The sequence below is a fragment of the Acartia tonsa genome, chromosome 3 (assembly GCF_053477335.1).
Source record: "Acartia tonsa isolate MP-2025a chromosome 3, ASM5347733v1, whole genome shotgun sequence".
Lineage (NCBI taxonomy): Eukaryota > Metazoa > Arthropoda > Copepoda > Calanoida > Acartiidae > Acartia > Acartia tonsa.
In genome coordinates this window covers 59908629-59925182 of record NC_137262.1, presented here as the reverse complement: position 1 = coordinate 59925182, position 16554 = coordinate 59908629, and the positions used below count along the sequence as shown (strand labels likewise).

The window sequence follows — 16554 nt, the reverse complement described above, 5'->3', positions numbered from 1 at the left end:
ATTTTTATCGTTCTACCACTGTTTTTAACTTATAACTTTTTAATCCTTTACGGATTCTACCAGAAACCTACCCCTCTCTTAATGAATTTTTAGCATTTTGGATTAAAAGAATTCTTAGAATCAGAATTCTTAAGTACTTTTTCAATTATCTCTGTCATTTTTTTAAAGCGATGCTTTTCTATAAGTAGAGTTTGTATGTACATATGTCCTTACGTACGTAACAGTAAACTCGTTTTGTTAATTTGATCATCTTATCGATACCTGTAACAGTTGTGAAAGATGAAGAAAGCGTGGCATCTTAATAATCGGTATCAGAAAATCCGTCCGTCCTTTGGAAAAGGCTGATTTTAAACAGATTTTTGTGTGTTATAATTAACCTTTTAATCTGAATATTGGAACATGATTTCTAGGACAACAAAGTAGACTATTATAATTGAAGCATCCTAATATAATGTAAGTAAGTTCTGAAACAGAATCCTGTTTTTAAATATATTTTTGTTATTATTGTGAAGTTCTGTCATTCTTCCCGTGTTCACTCTCTTTTGTTCTACCCTTTGATTACATAGCTCCGCCTCTATGGTTGTAGTCATTCTTGTTTATAAAAAAATATTCTATTTTGTGATATTTAGGTAGTTAATAAGAACTGACAATTAAAGTTAAATAAATTTTTTTCTTGATTTCATTTATTTTATTACCATGCTGTAGTATTAGAATAGTTATTTCTCGCATCGTATTATAAACGGCTTTCCGCGGATATAGAATGTACAATTATAAGATTAAAACTAGTTTTTTTAGCCCCGAGGTGCCGGAGGCACCGGCTAAAAAAACTGGTTTTAATCTTATGATTGTGCATTTCTATATTCGTAGAAAACTGGATATAATTCGATGCTAGACATAGTTTTTTCGTATGGATGAGAACCGGTTCCTATCCACCGGATTCGAATGAATACGAGAAAAGATTTTAACACTATCTATGGCCTAAAACCATCCTGGAATCTATATTTCAAGCTTCCCTAAAATGGTATCTATCGCCATGATTTAAAAAACTCATTGCTTTACCCTGTTCTTTGAGAGTTTGAACAAAAATCTATAAATAAGGATGACAACGTCCATTAGAAGGGAAGGACAAAAAAAATCGTGTTATTGACAATCAGGCAAACTGAGTTATAAAGCAAATATTCAGTGTTCACATAACAAAGATGAGATAATATTCAAAACAAAGAAAATCACGAAATCTTTAAAAATAACGTTTCCGTCTTAAGACGTATTACCGACAGAAAGACGGACAAAACAATGTAGGATATACTAGATGCGTTTCTATATTTTATAGCCGCCGATAGCGATACGGACGGACTGATTGACGTATAGACAAAGTGAAATATTGAGTAGCTTTGCTAATCAACAATTGTTTAAAGCAGCCATAGTTGTAACTTTCCATTATCATTATTCTTTTATTCACTCGTTTATTATGAGAACACAAATTTTTTGTCTAAAATGAACATAAATACTTTTTTAACCAAAACATAAACAACCTCTTAAAAAGTACCTTTTCTATAATACGAAGTAGAATTATGTCCGTCCGTCCGTCTGTCCGTCTGTGGTGGTTTTGGGCTATTTTCTTGGGGCATGAACACCCCCAACCCCTCTAAAAATATAAAATCAACCCCCCTTCCCCTCCTTTTTTTTTAGTAGCGAAGCTACTCTATAATTCACTTTGTCAGTCAGTCCGTCCGTAACGCTATGGGGGAAATGGGATTTTCTCAGCTCCTATAAAAGATAGAATGCTGAATTTTTTTGAAAACATTCCCATCATTAAGGAGCACAATTGACTCTAAAACATCATTGGCGTTCGGACCGATTTTTAGCAGGTTTTAGGCTATTTTTTATATTTTTCACATTTTTCTCCATATCTTCAGTGTTTATGGTCCGATTTTCAAAATTTTTTCAGTTACAGATATCAAAATTAAATTTCCCGTCGTTTAAAGGAACAACCATGAAGGCCAGACTGCCTTTTTTAGCAGGTTTTAGGCTATTTTTATATTTTTCTCCATATCTTCAGTGTTTATGGTCCAATTTTCAAAAATTTTTCAGTTACAGATATCAAAATTAAATTTCCCGTCGTTTAAAGGAACAACCATGAAGGCCAGACTGCCTTTTTTAGCAGGTTTTAGGCTATTTTTATATTTTTCACATTTTTCTCCATATCTTCAGTGTTTATGGTCCGATTTTCAAAATTTTTTCAGTTATAGATATCAAAATTAAATTTTCCGTCTTTTAAAGAAAACAATCATGACGGCCAGACTGCCTTTTTAGCAGGTTTTAGGCTGTTTTTTATATATTTAACATTTTTCTCCATATCTTCAGTGTTTATAGTCCGATTTTCAGTTATAGATATCAAAATTAAATTTTCAGTCTTTTAAACAAAGTAACCATGACGGCCAGACTGCCTTTTTGGCAGGTTTTAGGCTATTTTTATATATTTAACACTTTTTTACACATCTTCAGTGTATATGGTCCGATTTTCCAAATTTTTTAGGTTAAGGATTTAAAAATTAAATTTTTTGTCGTTTTAATAAAACAACTATGACGACCAGACTGCCTTTTATCAGGTTTTTGGCTATTTTTATATGTTTTACATATTTCCCCATATCTTTGTTTATTTTGATGCAATTTTCAAACTTTTATGGGATATCAGTATCAAAATAATTTTTCCCATTGTTATGAGCATCTTTAATATAATTTACTTTGACCATCGTCATCATGCAAAATAAAACAAGGTTTCATGTTTATTTTATCCAATAAATCTATTCTTGATTTTAGTAAAAACCTTTTAAATCTACCTGTACATATTCCCATCGATGATTTTTGTGCTTCGCTACTTATGGATGTTGTCATCCTTGTTAGCCAGTTAATTTAAATTGTGGAGGTAGCAACACCAGAGGATAGGGGCGAAGCCGCTAGTAATCAATAATTTGGTATTAAAAATCATAATGTATAATAAAATATAGATTAAAGTATAATATTTATTTCTATGCAAGTGTTCAGTCCTAAACAGCTAAATATAACATTTTATTGATATAATTCTTTATTTTATAATAAAATCGAGGTTAATTATTTTTAAATGTTTGGGATCGCTACCTCACCAAAATTAATTTTGTGAAAAATCCTTTAAAATCTACAAAAATTTTATTTAAATAATCATAAAAAAGTTTTTAACACAAGAATTTATTTAACTTTTTTATGTGATTTTGGAAGATTTTTCAATAAATGAATTTTAGGGAGGCAGCGACCCTAATTTTTTTAAAGAATCCACCTCTGGTAAATCTTTACTTCTGTGGTATGGACTCTTTAATATCATCAAACTCATCTAAAGAAATAATATGCTTCTTAATAACAGGTCTGTTGAAATCCATTTTGTAATTTTCTGGCACCTTGCTACCATCTCTAGTTTCTTCCTTGTTATTCTGCTCGAATAAATCATCTGCAAAGAATCCAAATCTTCTTGATAACATTTCATTATCTTGAGACATTCTACCCTCCTCTTTCATCTCAGCCTTATTAATGAATTTATTATTACTTGGATCTTACACTAGATTTTTTTTTAAAGTTAACTTTGTAGCTGGCTAATATAACGATCCCATCCACTCCCCTCCTACTGGATAAACGGCCCAAACAATAAATGAAAGGGGATATTGCAACCTAAATTGACGAAAATTTTTCTGCTGTCATAATATCCACGTATATTCTAAATCCATTGCCTTATCATTCTTCATCTTTTCTTTTTTGTTTCTTCGTGAAACTATCTTTCTTCGTTTGGGATGAATCTTCTCTATTTCCAACCAGTTTGTTGGATCTAGAACTTCATTATCATCACCACGGGTGCTAGTATTAGTGTCAGCTGTTGTTGTTAGTGTAACAACTTCATCTGTCATAGGAGCCTCAGTTGTTGTAGTAGTAACTATTGCTGTTGTTGTAAATTTCTCATCTGTCTTTGTTGTTGTTGAAGTTATCCGACTGTTTTTACTATTTCTGCTGAACATTTTTGTCAACATTGGGGCAAACACCTCTTTAGCCTAAAAAATGATAGAAAGATACACTTTTTCCTATGTAAATTACCATAAATGCGCAAACTTAGGGATCTGAAGGGATACGACAAAAGTCGATAAATTGATGTACATCCAAAATGATGATACCTAAAATTACCCATTCGGTAAATTATAAATAGTAGTTGAAATGTTTGAACACTCAACTTAATGCACTAACTAAGGGGGGGGGAAGTTTGTACACTTATAGGAAATGAAATTCAGTACCAAAGTTTGGGAGGGTCGTATGGGCTTGTTTTTAAAGTTATCAACCTAATTCTTTTTGTAGGCTCTCTTATATGACTTGATATACACGTATTTCTTTGAAAATTGAATTTCGGTACTTTCCTTCTAGGGGCTTGTGGAGCAAAAGACCCCCCAAAACACTAAAAATATGAGTTCTGACCTTATTTTTAAAGATATCGACCTAATTTTTTTTTATAATACTTTTTTAACATACCCGAATCAACGAACCATTACAGATTTCATTTTGGGACTTTCCTTCTAGGGGCTTGTGGAGCAAGAGACCCCCAAAACACAAAAATATGAGTACTGGGCTTATTTTTGAAGATATCGACCTGATTTTTTTTTATAATACTATTTTAACTTAACCGAATTAACGAACCATTACAGATTTCATTTTGGGACTTTCCTTCTAGGGGCTTTTGGAGCAAGAGACCCCCAAAACACAAAAATATGAGTACTGGGCTTATTTTTGAAGATATCAACCTGCTTTTTTTATATAAAAATAATATTTAAACATAACCAAATCCACGAACCATTACAGATTTCATTTTGGGACTTTCCTTCTGGGGGCTTGTGGAGCAAGAGACAACCCAAAAATCATAAAAATATGAGTTGTGGGCTTCTCTTTTAAGATATCAACCTTTTTTTATATAATAAAAAAATACTATTTTAACATAACCGAATCTACGAACCATTACAGTTTTCATTTTGGGACTTTCCTTCTACGGGCTTGTGGAGCAAAAGACCCCAAAAACACTAAAAATATGAGTTCTGAGCTTATTTTTAAATAAATCAACCTGATTTTTTATATAAAAATACTATTTTAACATAACCGAATCTACGAACCATTACAGATTTCATTTTGGGACTTTCCTTCTAGGGGCTTGTGGAGCAAAAGACCCCAAAAACACTAAAATTATGAGTTCTGACCTTATTTTTAAATATATCAACCTGATTTTTAGGAACACTTTTTTTAACATAACCGAACTAAGAAACCATTACAGATTTCATTTTGGGACTTTCCTTCTAGAAGCTAGTGGGGCAAAAGACCCCCAAAAAATATTTTTAGAGATATTGAGCTGATTTTTTTCTTGAAAACTTTTTTCACATGTTTGAACTAGGTAGCCACTTATAATTTCATTTTGGCATTTTCCTTTTAGGGGAAAGTAAGGTAAAACACCTCCAAAACAAAATAAATTGAGTTCTCAGGTTATCTTAAAAAATAAGCTCAGAACTCATATTTTTAGTGTTTTGGGGGTCTTTTGCTCCACAAGCCCCTAGAAGGAAAGTCCCAATATGAAATCCTTAATGGTTTCTTAGTTCGGTTATGTTAAAAAAGTATTATTTTAAAAAGATCAGGTTGATATCTTTAAAAATAAGCTCAGAACTCATATTTTTAGTGGTTTTGGAATCTTTGCTCCACTAGCCCCTAGAAGGAAAGTCCCAAAATGAAATCTGTAATATTTTCTTAATTTGGTAATGTTAAAACAGTATTATTTTTTAAAAATCAGGTTGATATCTTAAAAGAGAAGCCCACAACTCATATTTTTAGTGTTTTTGGGGTCTTTTGCTCCACAAGCCCGTAGAAGGAAAGTCCCAAAATGAAATCTGTAATGGTTCGTAGATTCGGTTATGTTGAAATAGTATTTTTATATAAAAAATCAGGTTGATATCTTAAAAGAGAAGCCCACAACTCATATTTTTATGATTTTTGGGGGTCCCTTGCTCCACAAGCCCCTAGAAGGAAAGTCCCAAAATGAAATCTGTAATGGTTCGTAGATTCGGTTATGTTTAAATATTATTTTTATGTAAAAAAAGCAGGTTGATATCTTCAAAAATAAGCCCAGTACTCATATTTTTGTGTTTTTGGGGTCTCTTGCTCCACAAGCCCCTAGAAGGAAAGTCCCAAAATTAAATCTGTAATGGTTCGTTAATTCGGTTATGTTAAAAAAGTATTATAAAAAAAATCAGGTCGATATCTTCAAAAATAAGCCCAGTACTCATATTTTTGTGTTATGGGGGTCTCTTGCTCCACAAGCCCCTAGAAGGAAAGTCCCAAAATGAAATCTGTAATGGTTCGTTGATTCGGGTATGTTAAAAAAGTATTATAAAGAAAAAATCAGGTCGATATCTTTAAAAATAAGGTCAGAACTCATATTTTTAGTGTTTTGGGGGTCTCTTGCTCCACAAGCCCCTAGAAGGAAAGTCCCAAAATGAAATCTGTAATGGTTCGTTGATTCGGGAATGTTAAAAAAGTATTATAAAGAAAAAATCAGGTCGATATCTTGAAAAATAAGTTCAGAACTCATATTTTTAGTGTTTTGGGGGGTCTATTGCTCCACAAGCCCCTAGAAGGAAAGTGCCGAAATTCAATTTTCAAAGAAATACGTGTATATCCAGTCATATAAGAGAGCCTACAAAAAGAATTAGGTTGATAACTTTAAAAACAAGCCCATACGACCCTCCCAAACTTTGGTACTGAATTTCATTTCCTATAAGTGTACAAACTTCCCCCCCCCCCCCTTATGATTTTATAACAATCCCAAAAGTTGTTAGACCATCGAATAATAAAACGTGATTGCAAAATATTGGGGAATAGTGTAATAAGCAGCCAATTGTCCAACCCCTCCCCTGCGCAACACCCAACACAAAATAAAACGGTCACCTTAATCTTTTTTAGCTGTTCCCTCATAGTTTTCATGTTGAACTCAAACTGGGCCTTCTTAAAATAAAATTAGGATAATTTAGATTAAAACCAGTTTTGAGCCCTGAGATGGGCAAAAAAACTGGTTTTAATCTTATAATTGTACTTTTTTATATTCGTGGAAAACTGGATACAATACGATCAAACGATGCTATACATAATTTTTCAGATATTAATCGGTAATACTGGAATAAAAACTTACATTTTTAGGTTTAGGTTGGAATCCATTGTGATGTATTATAATCTAAAAAAAACAACATAATTTTGATATCAAAAAAATAATAATAATTTTTGTAATTTGTTAAGATAGAATATGGATTTTAAAAATTAAGGAACCTTAGTTGCATTTTCTTTCCTCTTTTCTTTGAGTACATCCATCAGAGCTTGATAAGTATTCTTGGCATCTGTCTTTATATCATTACTTAATGGTTTCTAAAAACAAATTTACTAATTATTATTATTATGATTTTAATTTATAGACTAGCAACCCTTTTAATGTGTTTTAGCAAGTTAATGTTGTATAATCAAGCCTAAGAAACGGATTGTAAGAGTAAAGCGAGCAGAAATGAAAAAAATATCTTGACAAAGTAATAAGGTTATTCTTATTTAATTTGTATCCTTAAATAAAAGTAACTGGATCTGTGTGTGTGTGTGTGTATGGCTGTATGTACCGAAGAGTCTTGGTAACAGCTAAACCGATTTGATTCTCTTTTACAATATAGCTTCTCATAGGTCCTGGGAAGGTCTAAACTATTTTGGGGGAGGAGGGTAACACCACCCTCCTAAGAGAAATCGTTACTAATATTCACCCTCCGAACATTTTCTTCTTAAACTAAAATTATAAACGGGGTATGTTGATTTTCCTCCCAGCTATCCAAAAAAATTACTTTTAGTTTTTGAAACTTAAATTCAACAGGGGCAAATCTTCTAGTTAATAAATAAAAAAGTTCTACCTTCTTTTTCACCACTTTCATTTTCTCATTTTCCGCCATCTTCCAGATGGGGAATGGTTGCGAGGGGGTGAATGATGCTTGGTTATCTTGATCAGGAACTGTAGACATAGTGGACCAAATAATGCCATTTCTCCCGGTCATACGCCGTTATGTTGGAAGGGTGATGCAAATTTTAGACTTCAGTTTTCGCTGTTTGATTTACTATTTTTCTCTATAAGATAAAAGCGATGCTTGCAAGATTATATAATTTGCTATAATATAAAGATAACTTTTTCTTTAAAAAATCGCAAAATCTGAAATTTGCGTCACCCTTTCAACATGATGCATGAATGCGTACAACCGCAAGAAATGGCATTATTTAGTCCACTATCCTGTATATGTAGGACTAGTAGGGGGTGGTGGGGCTGGTGTACTTCGCAGTCTCTCAGATCCAACCATTTCTTCTTCTACTTTGTCAACCCTAAAAAAAATTACTTGCATTTTAGAAATTTTGTAATAAATGTTTCCCGTATCGCTTCGAAACCGATTATTATCCGGTGGATTAGAACCGGTTCCCAGCCATATTGAAATATAGTATTATATCCAGTTTTATACAAATATAAAAATGTACAATCATAAAATAAAAACCAGTTTTTTCAGTCCGTGCCTTTGGCATCTCGGGGCAAAAAAAACTGGTTTTAATCTTATAATTTTACATTTTTTATCCGCAGAAAGCTGTTTATAATACGAGGCAAGAAATAACTATTATCGCGTTATATTATAGACAGCTTTCCGCGGATATAAAAAAGAAAAATTATAAGATTAAAACAAGTTTTAAAATCTTGTCTTAATTCTAATATTCGTGGAAATTGTCTGCAATACAAACCATATATGATTTTTCAGTATGACTGAGAACCGGTTCTAATCCAGCGTATATTAATCGGTTTCAAAGCCATTAATTAAATTAAGGTTTTCTTCAAATTTTTCTATTCCCAGCTTTTATACTAAAAAAAATATATGAAACTTTTCTTTTAAATACACAGGTCTTCTTAACAAAACCTTAGATAAAAAAAAATCTCCAAAGAAACGGACAACGGGGCCTTCAAATAGGGTACAGTGGTGGTCAGAATCCGTTGGAGATTAAATCTTAGCTGCTCCTTCTTGCCAGATATTGCAATTTGAAGTTTTGTGGTAAAAATGCCTAAAATTACAAGAATTCCAAGGATATATGCAAAAGTGAACACCTTAATTCATCAAATAAAAAGGGTGAGTTTAACATTTGAGGACTTTAGATATCTCTTCATATGTAAACTACACACTTCATCCTCATTTAGAACAATTTTTACTACTATAAGTGAGGTTTTCCCAATTTACAACTTGATCCTAAAGGCTGTTACCCTAGAACCAGTAGGAAAAACTTCAGTTTAAGTTTACATATGGCCCAAGTTACTTTTAGTAATTCTGCCCCCCCCCCCTCCCCCATACTCTCACAACCTGCAAACTTTAGGGTGGAGGGGGGGGGGGGGCATAGTAATATTATGTATTTCTCAAAACCTAATTGAAGTATAGTGGGAAAATTTTATGTAAGGTTTTTAGGCCAAAATTTTGTAGAAATTATGTTTACCACCTTCTCCCCCCCTTGTCCTAACATAATTGGGGGGGGGGGGGGGGGGTTGGCAGAATGTCATTCCAATGTGTTTTAAGGAACCATTAGAGATTTATATAAGCTTTTGGATTTGTATTGTTGTGGGACCCAAAGCACTTTTACAAATATTGCTGACCTCTTCCCCTCCCCTCATAAATCAAAAACATAACATTTTGTAAAGATAGAAAGGGGGGTTGGGGAATTGCAGTTGAAAGGGCAATACTATGGTGTGTTACTAAGAAACCACTAGAATTATAGCAGCAAAGCAAACCCTTGAGATATGCTTTGGTAAGTTAAAAGTAACTTTTACAAATTTTGCTGAAACCTCCCTCCAACCTCCTTTTCCCTCCCTATTGCTTTACAATCTCCCCCCCTCCCTTCCTCCAATTAAGTAATAGAAGGGAGTACAGCAATACCCTTGTGATTTACTTTGAGATTACTTAAGATATAGAGGGCTTTTGGATTTAAACTTTAGTAGGTCCATAATTACTTCATACTTGAACAAATATTGCTGACCTTTCCCCAACCTGAACCAACCCAATCCAGAAAAATTATATTGCTGCTCAATTTCCTCTACCCCCCAAAAAAAATATTAAAATATTGATTGCCCTCCCCCTCCAGGTACCCTCCTTACAACCTCAACACCTGTGTTTTACTCAGGAACCACTATAGCAAAAAGAAGCAAACTTTGGAATCAAGCTTTTAGATTTCCAAATTGCTTTATATGTATTACCTATTCAATGTTTGGGGAAGGAGCAATGGGTTGACAATTTTTCTTTTTTTAGTCCAATAGGTTGGAGGACATTATGCAGCAAAATAAGTGTATTAGATTGGAAGGGTTGTAGTTGGAATAGATATTTATAAAAGTAAATATGGGCCTATATAAGTTAAAATATTAACCCTGAATATCTCCAGAGGTTTCTAAATAATATACAATAGTATTTACCTATGCCACTAGCTACTATTACCAACAGATGAGGGGGGGGGGGGGATTCAGCAATATTTGTAAAAGTAACAAGTATCCTAAAAAAGCTTAAATCCAAAGTTTATAAAATTCAGTGATTTCAAAGTAACACAAGAGTATTTGGTATTCTCTTCTTAGAATCTTTTTTTTCAATTTTGATAATTTGAGTCCCCCCGCCACCCCCCCCCCCCCTACAACAAACAACTAATTTAGGTTAGGTTAGGTTATAGGCTTGGAAGCAAAGCACTGTACTGAATTTTCAAAATTAAAAAAAAATTTCCATTGGGGAGGGGGTTGGGTGCAGCAATATTTGTAAGAGATTTTGATGCCTACTAAAGTTTAAGTACTAAAGCTTAGATATTTCTTTAATAATATCTAAAGAACTCAACTGCCTCTTCACCACCTTCTAATTAGATTTCATTAGGAGGGGGGGGGGGGGGGGGTACTCAACAATATTTCCAGAAACTTTGGGCCTCAGAATCTTACATATAATTTTTTCTCACAATACTTCAAGTAGTTTTGAGTAAAACATAATACTATTACTTTGCCCAACCCCTTCCCCCTAAAATTTATGGGTTGCAAGGGGGAGTTGAATGGGGGGGGGGGTGTTGAGAGTATTTTAAAAATTTACTTAAGGTATATGTAAACTTGGATTGAAAATATCTCTACTGGTTACAGGGTAACAGCCTCTAGCTTAAAGTTGTAAACTGGACAATGTACCTTTTTCATTAAATAATTTCTTTCAAGTATTAAAATTTTCTACATGGGGAGGGACTGTGTAGTTTACATATGTAGAGACATATAAACTCCTCAAATGTTAAACTCACCCTTTTTATTTGATGAATTAAGGTGTTCACTTATGCATATATCCTTGGAATTCTTGTAATTTTAGGCATTTTTACCACAAAACTTCAAATTGCAATATCTGGCAAGAAGGAGCAGCTAAGATTTAATCTCCAACGGATTCTGACCACCACTATACCCTAATTGAAGGCCCCGTTGTCCGTTTCTTTGGAGATTTTTTTAAATCTAAGGTTTTGTTAAGGAGACCTGTGAAATAGTTATTAAATATACCTTCTTGTTTTTGACATGCCAGGTCCTTTCAGTCGGAAAAAGGGTTTCACATGCCTCAAAAAGTTATTCATTTTGAATTTTAGGTTCATATCTTCTTAATAAGGTGAAAAACTCAAAATTCCATAAGGGAATTCAGGTTCTGAGTGCATGCTTACTGATAACGAGATACTTTGATTGCCCCCTCCCCAACCCATTACAAAAAAAAGACTTCAAACAAATTCTTTCGCATATCCTATAATATAAAGTAGTAAGCTTTTTATTGTTTTTAGCAAAGGACCTCACTAACCACTGAACCGATATGGTTCTCCTTTACAGGGTAGGTTCTCATAAGTCCTATGATGAAGGTTTAAAACTTTTTGGCGGGAGGGTACCACCACCCTCCCAAGAGAAATCGCCTCTGAAAAAAATTCTCCCCTCATCAAATTTTTTAAAGAACTAAAATTGAAAATTGGGGAGGAGGTGATCAAAAATATCTTTTTTCTTTTCAAATTTGTAATAAAAAATTGGGTTATCGCTCCCTTCTCCTCAAGTGCCCCTATAAGCCTCTAGGGACATAGCCGCTGGTATCTTATATAGATTTAAAAGAATAACTTTCCTTAGACCATGTAAAAGAGAGAAGATAGTTTTCTCATCTTTATTTCTTGTTTCTCTCAGCTGAAACACAAAAATTTGAAGACTTTAAATAAAATATTTTGTAGATTTTTCTTTTAAAAATATTTTTTATTTCAAGCAGCTATTAGAACTGTGTCAAATATCTACTGACAAAATATAAAAAGGTACAAAAATTGATAAAACATTGACATATGTTGAGAGCAAACATGCTCAAAACAGTTTGTAATGTCTGAATAAATGTGTATAGCACATATTTTGTTTGTGAGTTAACCTTAGATATGATAAAATGAGATAATAAAATTAAGTTCAAAAGAAAAAAAAGATACAAGTTGAAACATAACAATAGGTATATCATTTAAGTAAAAGAATAGAGGGGGAAGTAGATAAATAACCCTGTGTACCCTTTGCCGACTTTCATTTGGGTCTTTGAATATCAGTCAATAGCGTCATAAATATTAAAATAGCCAAGTCGCTACAAAAGAGCAGAAAGCAATTTGCTAGCAGACTGAAAAGGTCCCCAACACTGGATCCAGTGGTAGTTTTCTGGGTTATACATCTATACCTATACATTTATTAGTCTATCCATGTGAAAAAGAAAATTTCTTTATTTTTATAATTTTAAAATGTGACCTGTAATAAATCTGCTAATTTTGGAATATTTGACACAGTGCTACTAATTACCCTTTTCTCAATATCTCTCTGAGTTATAAACACCAGCGGGGGCTTCGTCGCCGTCTAAACAAAGTTTGGGTCAACTGCAGTTCACGGTAAAATATTCCTGATAACGAATATCTCCAAAAATATCTGATCTTTAAAGGCTTCAAACGGTGGAACATATAGATTCTGCTCGCACAAAATTTTAACCAACGAAAGAGGGCCTACAAATAATCTGGAATAGTCATTAATCAAAAATGCACAACTATCACGCAGTGCACATAAATGCGCAAGAAAGACTTATTTTACGCGTTTTTCTTCAGTGAAGTAAATCATTGGATCTCGGGTATTCTAGATTATTTATTGGCCTTCTTATGCCGTTTACAACGGTGTGGGCATGATATGTACGTTCAGCCATTTGGCAGCTAACAGCCTTTAAAATTCAAAGATTTTGGAGATATTCGTTACCAGGAACATTTTACCGTGAACTGCAGTTGACCCCAAAGTTTACCTGGATTCCGGAATCATTTGGTATTCAAATCAAAATAAATGATTGATTAGAATAACTTTATGATTCTAGAATTTAGTATTGCTTTTTGATTAGTAAACTATGTCTATTCTTAAGTTAATTAGTTATAAACTGCGTACCAAATAAATAGGCAAATTTGAATTTTCAGTATAGCAGCTTTATTATTCATTTGTGATAAGTTTACTGTAAATGTAAAATGTAGATGCATCTTTTGGTTACAAGTTTCAACTGTTATTTTTTTTATAAATCAGCAACATTGAAGCACAAGATCTCAAAAACAGCATTTGGGGGAAATTTTGGTGGACCAAAAAGATATGTAAATCCAAAACAAATCAACGGAAAAACGATTTTTTTGCACTTTTCTCCTCTATTAAAGATTGATTCTGATAAACTAACAATTTTTTAAGGGATTTATGCATTAATTATTATGTAAAACAGTGTAAGGTAGAGATTAATTAATTTTCTAAATAAGAAATATTAGAAAAAAAGAAATTTGACCCCCATCACTTTAGAGGACAGCTGCTGGCCCCTAGTCTTATGGATGTAGCTAAATACATGTGGAAGATAAAAATTACTCTCAAAAGTTTACAAAAATGTTTATTGATGTGTTAAAAAAATCCATTTTAAAATCTTGATTTTGAGGATGGTGACCTTTATGATGCTCCTACTGGTGGTGATGGTGAGCCAAATGTTATCCAAGTACATGCCCATGATGACAACTTGTCTATTAACCTATGTACCTTTTTTTGTAGTAATAGCAGCCTCCAATGAAGCGTCCCGACACAAAATATAACCATAATCTAAAATCTACTTTATTTACCTTATGAATTGGAGTACCTAATTAAAAGTGCAATTTTTTCTTTTTTAATACTGCTTGGATGGAGGCTGCTAATACTACAAAAATTGGACTATACTTCGATAAATAAATTGTCATCATGGGCATGCACTTTGATAACATTTGGCTCACAATCACCAACAGTAGGAGCATCTTAAAGGCCATCATCCTCAAAATCAAGATTTTAAAATGGATTTTTTTAACATATCAAAAAACATTTTTGTAAACTTTTGAGGGTAACTTTTATCTTCAACATGTATTTAGCTATACATCCATAAGACTAGGGGTCAGCAGCTATCCTCTAAAGTGATAGGGCCGGGGTCGAATTTCTTTTTTTCAAATATTTCTTATTTAGAAAATTCATTAATTTCTACTTTATACTATATTTCACAATTATTAATGCACTAGTCACGAAGCGGCCTTAGGCCGCCTTAGGGTCCGAGTTATTAGAAAAAAACAGAGGGACATTTCAAATTATAGAGTAGCTTCTCTACTAAAAAATATTTTAGCAGAAAATCTTACATGAACTTTATATGTCTGTCTGGTACACAATCAGAATTATGATTTACTTTAAAATAAAAATAGAAAGCAAATTTGTCTGTGAGGATTTTGCTGACTAAAAAGCATCATATATTCAATTATCTTTGTCAGTCAGTCCGTCCATTATGCTAAAGTTTTAGTAATTAGATTTTATGGTTTTAGAGATGTATGTTCAAAGTTTACTGTATATATTTCTATTGAAATCTAATGTTTTAACCACATTGTCTATCTTATTAGATTTTTATTAACTTCACAAAGTTTATGGTTGTTATCATATGTTTCTTTGTACTCTAATTGAAATGTCTGTCTGTCTGTAAGAAACCGTAAAGGAGTAAACGTGAATTTCTCTTCAGTTCTTAAAGATAAATGGCTGGAATTAAAAAACATCCCCATACTGATGAACATCCAGTATATAACTTACTTTGTCCGTCCGTCTGTAGGAAAGCTTTGATATGCATCTACTATCAAAGATATTGTATAAATCTATTGTAAACCTTTCCATGTTTTTTAGTTTTACTAAGGACTTATAAATAATGTCATCCTTGTTAAGCTTTAAAATTTCTTAGAAATTCTTATAATTAATCCTATCAAGAGTAAATGCACATCAAGTGTAAACCTCGGTGGGTTAGGGCCCCTTGCAAGAATTAGGCTTATGGGGAAAAAACTATCCCTTCTAATTTACAATTTATCTATATTACAAAGTAGAACGATGTCTGTCTGTGGCGCAGGATCTCGCTAACCGCTGAACCGATCGGGTTCTCCTTTACAGGGTAGCATGTTATAGGTCCCGGGAAGGTTTATATTTATTTTCTTGGGGGGTGGGACACCCCCAACTCCCAAAAAAAATGTAAAATGGCCCCCCCCCCAAATTTTTTTAAAACTAAAATTAAAATAGTGGGGTCAATTACCCCCCCCCCCAAAAAAAAAAAAAAAATTAAAAAAAAATCTTTGTTAAATCTAAAATACGAAAAATTTGTTTGATTAAACCTCTTGGGGCGAAGCCGCTAGTTTATAAAATATGGAAGTGTATTTTCAATGCTTGATATGTACTCAATATGGGAAAGCACCCTAAACCTCACTTGCTTAATTATTATTATATATATTTTATACGCGAAACACCTCTATAATTAGAAATGTCCGTCTGAGGGTAAAACATAATTCTTCATCTGCTATTAAAGATATACGGTTTTAATTTTAAATTAAAAATGTATTTTTTCCCCTTTATATGCCGTCGGTCTGTCAGTATAGCTTTTAGTATTTCCAGGGAAGACTTTATTATCTTATCTTCTATTCAAGTTTTGTATGATTTACAACATACAACAATAAATAACTAATAAAAATATTTTTATTTGTAAATATATTGTCAATTTGATTTCAATGTCTCATTCTTAATATCTAATCTACTTTACTGATTGGGTTCTCTATTTTATATAAACTTAACATCGGTCCCATGATGGTTTTAGGCTATTTAATTTTTAGATTTAAGTCTTGGGATGGGTTTAAGCTTTTTTTCTAGTCCGTAGATAATAAAGGGGCAAACGCTAATAATATATAAAGTTTTTTTGTCTGAAGGTTAAAATCTCAATAACTACTAAAGCGATTGGGTTCTCAATTTTAGGTAAGCTTCAAATAGGTCCCATGAGGGCATAAGGCTATTTCATTTTTAAATGGTTTTAAGCTATTTCTTCTAGTCAGTTTCTGCCCCTTTAATTACAAAGCCCCTGGATGCTAGGTACG

General features: G+C 32.8%; 1 protein-coding gene and 1 long non-coding RNA gene across 2 annotated transcripts in view; both read right to left on the bottom strand.

Annotated features, from left to right (window-relative positions):
- Positions 1–3014: 3014 nt before the first annotated feature.
- On the bottom strand, positions 3015–3548 carry LOC145314734 (uncharacterized). The gene is made up of 2 exons (XR_013877857.1): positions 3314–3548; positions 3015–3083 (listed from the first exon to the last, which is right to left on the bottom strand). It is a non-coding gene; the product is annotated as an uncharacterized LOC145314734 (long non-coding RNA).
- The window catches only part of LOC145314733 (uncharacterized), a 53900-nt gene continuing 40360 nt past the window's right edge, over positions 3015–16554 (bottom strand). The window contains exons 11-19 of the mRNA XM_080154780.1: positions 12890–12994; positions 12245–12301; positions 11648–11703; positions 8362–8445; positions 7986–8088; positions 7369–7464; positions 7235–7276; positions 6994–7050; positions 3015–4073 (exon numbers count right to left, since the gene is read on the bottom strand). Coding sequence (XP_080010906.1) covers positions 3726–4073; positions 6994–7050; positions 7235–7276; positions 7369–7464; positions 7986–8088; positions 8362–8445; positions 11648–11703; positions 12245–12301; positions 12890–12994 — 948 coding nt within the window. The 3' untranslated portion in view covers positions 3015–3725. The remainder of the gene's footprint in view (positions 4074–6993; positions 7051–7234; positions 7277–7368; positions 7465–7985; positions 8089–8361; positions 8446–11647; positions 11704–12244; positions 12302–12889; positions 12995–16554) is intronic.